Below are 10,790 nucleotides of genomic sequence, written 5' to 3'. Positions count from 1 at the left end.
GCGAGAGTAATTCAACCTCCAGTCTGAACGCGAGCTAATACAACTATGTCATCTTTATGAGACACATTTCTACTGCGTCGCAAGCAACTAGCTAGCTGGCTAGCAAGCTTCGTCGTAAACAAGAATGGCAACCTCCAAGAAGGGTAAGAAAGTTGTAAATCAAGAGGAACTCCGAAGGCTGATGAGGGAGAGGCAAAGACAAAATACGGACAAAAAGCGCGTGGAATCTCCTTTTGCAAAGTACAACAGTCTCGGCCATCTCAGTTGTTTCCTCTGCAATGTGCAGGTGAAGTCGGAACTTCTGTGGCCCGCTCATGTTCTTGGGAAACAGCATAAAGAAAAGGTTTCTGAGCTGAAAGGAGCAAAAGGTCAGCCAGTGGAACCAGAAAGTCAGACAGTGAAGAGGAAAGCACCGGACGAGGACGTCATTGTAAAAAAGGCTAAACCAGCTTTGGTTACAGACCAGTGTACGTCAGGGGTGCCAGGAAATTTCTTCGACAAACCTGGCGATAAGGCAACCATTTCTGCCCAAAAGTCTGCAGGGCTGAGTTTGTTGGCTGGGGTTTACGATGAGGATGATGAAGCTACTGAGGTGGCTGATGAAGAGAATACCACTACTGAGAAAGTTGAGGCTGTAGGGCTGCCAGCTGACTTCTTTGACAGCTCTATCCCATCCACACCTGCCATCTCCCATTCAGGATCCATCCTTAAAGCAGATGTGCAGGAGAAGAGCGCTGAAAAAAAAGACAATACAGCCGAGGCGCTACCTGAGGGTTTCTTCGACGATCCAGTTAGAGATGCCAAAGTTCGCAACGTTGAAGCACCCAAGGACCAAATGGACAAGGAGTGGGAAGAGTTTCAAAAAGAGATACGTCAGGTGAACACAAAATCAGAGGCCATCGTGGCAGAGGACGATGAAGAAGGTCGCCTTGAACGTCAAATTGACGAAATTGATGAACAAATTGAATGTTACAAAAGGGTTGAACTACTGAGAGACAAGCGAGATGTGGTGAAAAGCAAGCATCTGCCTAGGAAGAATGAACAAATGATAACTGAGGAAACCATTGATGAAGAAGAGGAGGATGAAGACGAATTGCTGGGGCTCTTGTCCCAGGACTGGAGGGCTAAAGGGGCCCTGGCTTAAGTTGTAGAAGTGAGCAATGAGTGACTACTGTGGTCAGGTTTCTTACAAAATCATACTTAAAGAGAAATTTTGGACAAAGATGCCATCAATTCAAGAATTGTAAATTGATTTTCATAACATTTTGTTTATATTTGTGTGTTATACATAACTGCAGCATTCAAGTAAAACATGTGAAAGAGGAATATAAGGCTTCTCAGTTCATGATTTTAAATACACAAGAGAGAGAAGAAAATCAAACCTTTAACTGTCTTTATTCATTGGTGCTCAAACAAAAAGACATTCATAAATCCCCACTCATGTACAGTAGCAGCATGGACCCAAAAGTCATGGTGGCCACAGCTGTTACGTTTCAGCTCAATTTAACATTGTCCTGCAAAAACAAGTAGTTGACTATGTTAAATTTATAAATAAAGTGTTCATGTTACATTAAAAGCAACATGCAAAGCACAACTGAATTGTTTTTAAAGAACAAAGTTGAATAAGACTAAAGCTAAATTTACAATCCAACCCCTTTCACAAGATAACTGGTTGACATCTTTACATGTACACAATTAATACATTTGTTATGTAAATACACCATTATTAGACCATTAAAATGTAATAAAATTAATCAAGTAAAGAATGATGGTCAGTGCATCTTATACTACCTGTTATATTCTGTGAGCCAAGTGTGCCTTTTCTATTGCAATTCTAAAGCGATATCTATGATTTTTCATTATTGCTACATATGTCGTAAGAATAGCTATTTTCAAGATTCTTTGTGACTCATAAGTGTTCATAGCCCTTCAAATCTGCAAAACATCAGAAAAAAGATAATGCAACAAACAAGCAAAGAAACTACAGAAAAATACACAGATGGTTTACCCAAATCACAACTTGGTGAAGAGAAAGAACACAGAACAAAGGGAAATCAAGCTTCAGCTTTTAGCTTAGAAAAACATACAAAAGTCTTGACTCTTACATATACTTGTTTAAGATAAGTTAGGAAAATGTCTAAAAACACAACTAAAGCCTGACATAAACTGTGTTTCTAGTAGTCATTTGTAAACATTCATAAAAGTCTATCTCCAGTCCTATAAATAAGGTTTAGGTAAGTTGTACCTGGTTTTTGTATAGACAGGTGGGGGCATCTGCAAAAAAACTCAGAAAGCCTAAAACTGTTCAAAAAACAAAATCATTGCATCAAGATGAGACAGGTAGTCAAAGAGAGAGAGAGAAAAGAAGTACAATGAACACAACATGTCAAAGATAAAGGATAAAGAATCAGATTCAGAATATTTCACACCAATTTTCCATGGTTTAGAGCTGAATTTCATACAGATACTCTTATGGATTACAGTTAAAATGGAAGCAAAACTTTGTGACTGACAGGTCTAAATGAATGCCTGGGGATGGGGAGTGCGTAGAGGGCATGCAAGCCCCACTTTTTCCACAATCAGTATGATAAATATTCAGTTCACAAAAAGTGCAGCAATTCCAGAAATAGTTGTGAACCCGAAGCCCCAAGACCCTGCAGGGTATTCAATACTGTTTATAGATATCAGCGATGGTGTCCTCACAAACCCACAGCATCTTTCAGCTCCATCAGGGAGTACCTCTGGTCCCCGTCATTGTCAAAGCACTTCATGGCCTGTTCACTGGGAGTTGATGTTCCAAACACTCTTTCCAGCTGTTGGTAGGTAAGTCCGAGTGAATCACGTCCAACACCTGCCTGCTGGAAGATCTCTTCCAAGTCTGGAAAACAAATAAAATTTTTTGAATTTATTAATAACTATGCATAACATCCTAATTTGCTTTCCTGCCCACAGTTGGGGGGGCATCAACAAGAAGAAACCATTTTTTTATAAGCTAACTGATGGTTTAAGAAACACTTGTCCTTTCAAAATCAAACATATTTATATGCCACCACTTAATAAGTACTGTATTAACACAATTTGCCTAAACTTAAAGCATCAATTAAACCGTCTTCCACACAATAAGCAGTCTTGGCATTGATGGTGTCCCTTAAGATACTTTTTTTGCTGATGCGCTCTCAGCATATCATCAAACTAATCCTGACTTACACAAAAATCGTGACTAAAATCTGACGTCAAAATGCAGCTCTGGTATCCGAGAAATAGATTCTTCTAACTCCTCTCGTCATTGTGCTTTTTGTTATTAGTACAAATGGTCCTTTATTGTCATATTTGTCTGGTAAATATAAAGCCACCATCTGCAACCTGTTAGCATAATTTAGCATGAAGCTAGGACCCAACTGGCTTGGTTCTGTCACAAGCATAACAATATTCACCTATCAGGACCTTTAAAGCTCCTTAATTAACATGAGATTAACACAAGACTTGCCGAACTGGTGCAAAAACATCAGTAAAAATATGGATTAAATGGCTCACTGTCAGGCTAAGAGGAATTAAGTCTCATTATCAAAGTGACACCAAACATCAAACAGAGATTTTTCTTTAGCTCAGCCTCAATTACTCCTGAAAAAAGATAATGTGTGTTTCCTAAAATGCCCAACTACATTTTTAATAAATAGTTAGATACAGTAATAGGCACCTTTCAGGGAACTGACTCCAGACAGGGACACCCTCTTTGGACATTTTGGGACAGCATTCCGCTTAGACCGGTTTGGTGATAAGAAGCGAGGTCGTCTGCTTGTGTGTGCCTCTGTCAGTGGTGTGGACATCTCTGTCAAATGGAATGGGAGAATAAATGACAATGAAACACAGAGCAAAGAAAGCCACTGTGATAATTTGATTTATCATTCACTCTACCTTTCACATCAGCAGGTGGTGCTTTGGTTGTTGTAGCTTCTTTCACCATCTCACTTGCCGGAGGTTCAGTGCTGATTGCCAGTGGGACCTCTGCATCATTATTCTGCAACTGTGAATCAAAGAATAAAAAAAAGAAGGAATCAAGAATCAGGTATTCAATTTTAACATTCAAATATGCATTTGAACACCCTGGACTTGAATGTAGACTATATGTAAACATGGACAGACACTAGGATGTCACTCTTTGAAAACTGCTTCAAAGCTTCTAGTTTTGCATGAAGATTTTGCCACCTTTAAGGATAGAAAAGGAGCCGGAATTGAGTTCTGAGGGATGAATCTGAGCATGAACACTTCAATGTATGTACATACATTGAGTGGGTTTGCTAACAGGCCAGCACATGGTAGCTGTGTACAATCTCTGGCAAGAGAAATAGCAGTAAATTGACTCAACCACGATAGTGCATTTTATGCCACTTGCACTGTCTACAGTGTACCAAACAGTACCATTTCTTCACAATTCTAGCAACAAAAACAATTGCCTACGGAAACGGACATTTCGTCGCAACATGACCATAGAAATATGAATTTTAATCGCATTAATTTTTATCATATGAGGTTAGTAGTCCCTAGGACTCGTGACTCGGGGAGATGGAGCTTTTTCCTCAGTCGCCCCTAAACTCTGGAATGGGCTCCCTTTTTCTGTGAGGCCTGCCAGAACCTTGAATGATTTTAAATCTTTTTTAAAAACTCATCTTTTTACATTGGCTTTTAATTCCAGAGAGTACGATCATTAGGCCAGGTTTTTTACTATCTTTTCTCTTTTATTGTTTGTTTTATTATTGTTTTGATGTTTTTATGTATTGTTATTTTATCTGTGCAGCACTTTGGGTACCTCTTGATATGTGAAAGTGCTATATAAATAAAGATTGATTTGATTTGTTATTTATTTTTTATTCCTTTCCACATTTAACACAACAACTCAAAATACATATTACTCACACTGTGCTTTGACCCATTCTCCAGTGAGGCCACTCTTTGATGAAGATCTGCCACAGTAGAAAGGAGGATGTGGATCTGATAATCAGTCCATGTGTGGTGCTGCTCCTCTGTCTTGTTTACCTCTCCCATGGCTCTTCTGAGGTCTGTTATATCCTATGAAAATATAATGATTGATATAAAGTGTTAGATACATGCACAAAAACAAACACACAAACAAATATATATGTATATATATATCTCGCTTGGAGACTGCAAATGGTATGCAAAGTTATTCACCTGTTAAGACTATATATATCTCAGACAGCTAGCAATTCATCATCAACTACAAAATGACCAAGATTACAGTTTAAAACCAAGTATATAATCATCTGGTGATTTCGTCCTTCACCAGAATGTGCCTTTATAAAATAAAGCAGATAAAAAATTCTGCAGTTCTGTTAGATATTTGACCTAGTTTTAGTTGCAAACTGAAACATCTAAGCTCCAAAAATAGATTGGCACTTGTTTCATGTATTATGAATGCTAACCCAAGGCACTGGTCCAAGAAATGACAGGACCTTCTTATCCTGATGACTCTTTCAACATCAGCCTGACAAGAATTGCAAAGCAAGCTTGCATGCGTGGGCTAACACCAATTAATCGGCCTGTGGCGATGATCACCACAATTTCTCATCTGGATTAGACACATCAACTGACATTTCATCATCGAAGTCATCCTGGTCATATGTAAGCAGATTTTCCTCAATTCTGAATTTAACAAATTAGCAATAGAGCCATTAAATTTAGGAACGGCGGGAAAAGTTCATTATACACTGGTTACACCAATTAATTGAACAAACTTACTTTAGCACAGTATGCCATTAAGCCATTTTATGCACAAAACAGTCTCCTTATATTAATACATAAATAACAAGCAAAGCAAATGTACAATGCAGCCTTCTGCACTGTTGGCTGTGCACCAGGAGATGTATACACAACATGACAAGCTGCATCAGTGAATTCCAACTCTGACTCATGAAAAAAAATCCTACAGTTCTGCTAATCTGAAATCCTAGAGTTTGAGGCCCTGAATTATTTATGAAAAAACAAAGCCTGAGAGTTTTTACTGTGAAAACAATGTATAACATACAGTTTGAAAATAAAATATCAAGTTTGGACTATGCTGTCTCTCACAACAGATGCATTCATCATCACTCAAACTGTACAGCAAAAAACAAAATTACCATCGTCTTCTTCAAGTCATCATCTTTCTTCTGATTTTCAAGAGCAGTCTGCATAGTCTTTACATCGTGTTGTACACTCGTTAACGTGCTGCCAATTGTAGCAACACTCTGGAAAACAAAAACATGTGCAAAATCGGTTACTAAGATTGGTACAAGGCATCTGTTTAGTCCAGTTTCTTTGGGCTTTACCTTCTGAAGCTCTTCAAAAGTTGTAGGAAGGCTGATTAGATCAGCAGCTGATTTCAAGTTAACCTTCAAACTGTTAACAGCAGAGTCCAGCAAAGTGATCTGTGAGAGTGACATGAAACAAAGCATTCGGTCAGCAGCAAGATAGTTTTCAATCATTACTATACTTTACTGGGTATACTCAGTGGTAACTTAAACTAATTTATCTATTTGTGGTGCCATTTAACCTAGGTTTGTAACACTAACTAGTGTTTACGCTACGCTTACGGTTTCCAAGTAGGGTCAAGTGATAAAACCATATTATTATTGAAAATAAGTAATTCATTCTTTTTTATTTTTCAACCATAGAGCTGTGCATCTATTCAGTTCCCCTCTCTGTCCTAAGTGAATGGCAGACATGGGAAGTAAAATATTGAAGGCTACATCAGTGGCATATGAGGGAATTTACATATAGGTCACTTATGATAATGGTCTCACTGTTTTATTCAAACTATCTCATGATAATGAAAAAGGTTGTTTAGGTGCAAGCGCTATTTCCCTTTTCTCTGATTGCTGTGCTGTTAATGTAAGTTAAGTGGAAAAAACACTAGGAGCTGTGCCAAATAAAAGCAAGGAAACCACTGTGTAGGACAGTTGTAATTATGTCATTTAATCTTTTGCATTGCAAGCAAAGTGAGGGCATTTTAAAACCCATCACTACTGTTTGCTGTATGCAGCTCAGATTCATACTACTGTGTTCAAAGGGATGAGCAAATGTTATTAGGTTTACCTGAGTCATTGAACATTGTTAGAAAAAAGTAGGAAATTTTAGTTATCACCAAATGAATTTAAAGAGCTGCAGGTCTAAAAGAGGTCTTTGCTTGTAGAACCAAAGAAAACTAAAACATGCATGATTTGTGTTTGGATGAATATAAAGACAATGCTGACTGCTAGTCTTTACTCTTCGGAGTATCACAAATCAGTGTGGTTTCATTTATTCTACAGGAATTCTCAGGTGTGGAGTAACAAGCAGTCGGACTGAAACATCACTAAAAGTCTACATATTCTCCAACACATTGTAATAAAAAGTGTAGTTCCTTTATGACTGAGTGACAGTTCCAAACCTCTGAGCAGACATGACAACTCACCTTTCGGTTGATTTCTGTTATGTTGGACCAGATTTTGCTCAACCCCTTGCCTCCGTTCTCAATATCATCAAGTTTTTGCTCCTTGTTTTTCAGGTCCTCGCTTAATTTTGGTATTTCACTTGATGACACCTTCTGGCTGGATTCCACTGCAACGAAAGCAATACAATATTGTTAAACATGATATTAAACATATATGAACATGTGACTGCTTAGCTGGCATATATACTGGATAAGTGTCCAAAGGGCAGTGTGTTGTTTATGACAATCACCAGGTAAGTAATGACTCATGAGACTTACTACTGTGCAGTTTCTCTTTAAGTGTGTCAAGATCTTCCTTCAGAGCAATCTGCATCCAGATGAGTCCAGCACAGGCCATGACACAAGCAGCGAGTATGATGAACAGAAATAAGGGGTAGCACACATTGCAGCACTGTGTGTAGCTTCTTCTGTGAAAAGAAGGCACTAACATAAGATATCAGAACTGCAGAGCTTCTTTCATTATTAATGAAGAAGATATTTTCAGAAGTGCTGCGTGTCATGGGAATTATGAGGATTACTTAAAAGGAATCATTCTTCAAAATATGCGCCACCGCACACTACCAGCATATCAAACTCATGTTGTATAATTTGCCTTAATGACTATTTTAAAAGGAATCTGTGCTCGGCAGCTGAGGAAAAATGACCTGACTTTGCTACACAGCATAATACTGAAGAGCAAAACCTAATTAAAAGTAGATTTTTTTTCACTTTAATGTATCAACAGATCCTTCAGAACAATTAAATGGGATGTACTTTAGTTGTACTGTAGCGGGAGCTTATTAAATTAAACAGGAACAAATTTATTTAAATTATTTTCTTTATGTTAATGTATAGGAAAGTGGGTCTTCTTAAACACAAGTCTATGTTGTTGGTGCAAAGAATGTTCAAGATATAACTACTGTGAAATTATTATTTCAAAATAGCTACAATATTTCTTAACATTTCCTAAAGTGTTTAAAAATTTTCTTTGTTTAGATGAGAAAATCAAACTTTTTTTTCTTTTTAATTTTTTTTTGTTGACATGGAAACCCTTAAAATAATAAACATGTACAGTGGAAAGCATGTGCAAGTGAAAACAGAGTAACTCGCTGGTTGCCTGCTCCACAATTCTTTTTCATGGGAAGCGTGAGCCGGCCTTTTTGTTTTTGTGCTGTAATTATGAATTTGCAATTGCACTGTATGAGAAAAGGGGCATGTGGCATGAGCAAAAATTGCAAAGACTTAATTTCATCATCACTCCAGGTGATTTTGATTTGACAGCTTTATGCATGTGCAAACTCAGCTAACTACTTTATGTATGTCTTTTGCCTGGTCATTTCTTCAGATTAAAAAAAACAAACAAACAAAAACAAATCAAACTGCTTTTGCACCTGTACTGAGTCCTGCAATGTTAGAGATGTTCCAGAGGTGTGGCATGTCAGGATGCAAACGTCTGCAACATCTGCTACAGGCACCCAGGCCCCAAGTAAATTCTCCAGAGAATAAGCAGGTGAGATGGTATATGAATGTGTCAGCAAACAGCCTGGAGCATTTGCTGTGTGTGTGTGCGTGCTGGTTTGCATCTTTTTGTTCCTTGTCAAAATTGTGTCAGGGTGCAATTTCTCATTTGTCTCATCTCTACACACCGCGGAGAAAATCTTGGCAATCATCAATTTCCTGTAAACAACCCCCCCAATCATTTTGCTCAACATTTTGGATAAACAATGAATGAGGAAGGACAGCACATTACTGGAAATGAAATGCCTCTTTACACGTCATTGCATTGAGTGTAATGTCTATTAAGCCATGTTTGTTTATAGTACAAATATTTGAATATTAACATAAAAACTATTAACTATTCTTCAAGTCTATTTTTCTAATAGAACATTAATCACTGGCAAGAGTTGATCTATGGAAGGATATTTAAAGCTGCCACTGCATGTTTGTTTTGGAATCTAAACACCAACTTAAGGCGACCAATTAATAACATAGAAGTGGGATGTAGAACGCACGCTTGTTATATTTTACAACTCAACGCGATATTAAACAGACTTACTTTCCAAAGTTGGCTCCGCTGTTGAGGTTGTTGAAGTCGTCATCTTCTGAGCTCGAGTCCGACTCCGAGTCGGGCGGTTCAGTTCGGAGAAGCCGATGACCAGATCCCTTTTTGGCCTTCTTTCTTTTGCTGTCTCCGAGTCCGATCAAGGCGTTCAACTCTTTCCTCTTTTTCATTTTCTTTTGAGGGGTCAGCGAACCCGCCGAGCCCGATTTAAACCCGACTAAATCCAATGTTTTGTCCAGTTTGGTGGTTTGTTGTCGTTTGTGTAGCAACTAAGCTACCGTCCTCTTGCTAGCTTAAATGACAACAACGCACTGGAGCACACAGACATAAACACATTCGCCTTTGTCTGCTTATATCTACGTAACACATACAAAAATTAGTAACTGATCGGCATTATATTACAAGTCCAAAACAGCTACTCTGAAATAACTTTTTCTTCGATCTGCCAGGTTATTACATCTGTTAAGCTAACTATGGTAGCATCTGACACCTTGCTAATGCCTGCTAACAGTGGCTGCTGTCGTTGTTCTCACGTCCACTCTCTGTGCCTTCAAATTACCTGCTCCGAAATATTTCAGTTGGGAAGGGTACCCCAAATTCCTTAAATACATCGACAAAACCTTTCAATTACAATCAAATTATGTGGGACTCTATTTATTTGTCTTGCTGCTTGAGTTATTTGGGCAGGGCCAGGACGTCCAAGTAACCTAATAGCTGATTGGTGCAATGACAAAACGACAACTTCCTGTTTTTTTTTGTTTTTTTTAATACGAGCTACCTACACATATCCAGTGGCATTTAATAAGAGATCAAAGATAAATCATTGTAGCACTCCACATAGCGTTACCATGCCCGCCCCTGAAATACACCTCGTATGCATCTATTGCTAGTTGTTACTTCTGAATTATAGCTATTAAATTACACAATGTATTTGAAAAGACTGAAGAACAGCTGCTCATGCATTGCCACAAAGTAAAGTGTCAATCATTTAAAAGAAAATATTGCTCTGCCGTTTTTGTCTTACAGATGAATAAATTAAAAATAATCTGTTGGCCAAATATAATTCATAAATATAAATTTGACCGTTTCTGATGTTTATTTGAATATGAAGAAGAAGAAAAAAAGAGAGCATATGAGACCAAACAAGAAAATATCAGCATCCATTGGATACACAATTTACATTTTAAATTAAAAAAGGTAATGATGCTAGGATTTTAAATAAAAACAACAGTTTATACAATACTGAGACTTATTTGCACA

General features: G+C 37.8%; 2 protein-coding genes across 3 annotated transcripts; one reads left to right on the top strand and one right to left on the bottom strand.

Moving 5' to 3' along the window:
• The first annotated feature begins 20 nt into the window (after nucleotides 1-20).
• Nucleotides 21-1,326, top strand: znf830 (zinc finger protein 830). The gene has a single exon (XM_041991955.1). It carries the CDS (start codon nucleotides 125-127, stop codon nucleotides 1,142-1,144), a length of 1,020 nt encoding a protein of 339 aa, XP_041847889.1. The 5' UTR covers nucleotides 21-124; the 3' UTR covers nucleotides 1,145-1,326.
• A 53-nt stretch (nucleotides 1,327-1,379) lies between these two features.
• Nucleotides 1,380-10,243, bottom strand: efcab14 (EF-hand calcium binding domain 14). 2 transcript variants are annotated; one of them, XM_041991952.1, is made up of 9 exons: nucleotides 9,525-10,243; nucleotides 7,748-7,896; nucleotides 7,451-7,596; nucleotides 6,327-6,425; nucleotides 6,138-6,245; nucleotides 4,915-5,067; nucleotides 3,916-4,024; nucleotides 3,698-3,829; nucleotides 1,380-2,878 (listed from the first exon to the last, which is right to left on the bottom strand). In XM_041991952.1, exons 1-9 carry the CDS (start codon nucleotides 9,698-9,700, stop codon nucleotides 2,700-2,702), a joined length of 1,251 nt encoding a protein of 416 aa, XP_041847886.1. In that variant the 5' UTR covers nucleotides 9,701-10,243; the 3' UTR covers nucleotides 1,380-2,699. The 2 variants fall into 2 exon arrangements, with proteins under 2 accessions (XP_041847886.1, XP_041847887.1); XM_041991953.1 differs by having other exon boundaries at nucleotides 7,748-7,893.
• Between the last annotated feature and the right edge of the window lie 547 nt (nucleotides 10,244-10,790).

Source organism: Melanotaenia boesemani, chromosome 8 (genome assembly GCF_017639745.1).
Source record: "Melanotaenia boesemani isolate fMelBoe1 chromosome 8, fMelBoe1.pri, whole genome shotgun sequence".
Lineage (NCBI taxonomy): Eukaryota > Metazoa > Chordata > Actinopteri > Atheriniformes > Melanotaeniidae > Melanotaenia > Melanotaenia boesemani.
The sequence above is the reverse complement of the archived record's forward strand: the minus strand, read 5'-3'. Positions and strand labels throughout refer to the sequence as shown.

Excerpts from the sequence above, each read along its gene's own strand:
- znf830 (XM_041991955.1), top strand. The coding sequence starts at position 125 with ATGGCAACCTCCAAGAAGGGTAAGAAAGTTGTAAATCAAGAGGAACTC.
- efcab14 (XM_041991952.1), bottom strand. The coding sequence starts at position 9,700 with ATGAAAAAGAGGAAAGAGTTGAACGCCTTGATCGGACTCGGAGACAGC. Across the intron at positions 6,246-6,326 it reads CTTTTGAAGAGCTTCAGAAG|AGTGTTGCTACAATTGGCAG; the intron begins GTAAAGCCCAAA and ends TTTGTTTTCCAG. Across the intron at positions 3,830-3,915 it reads ACCACCTGCTGATGTGAAAG|AGATGTCCACACCACTGACA; the intron begins GTAGAGTGAATG and ends TCCATTTGACAG.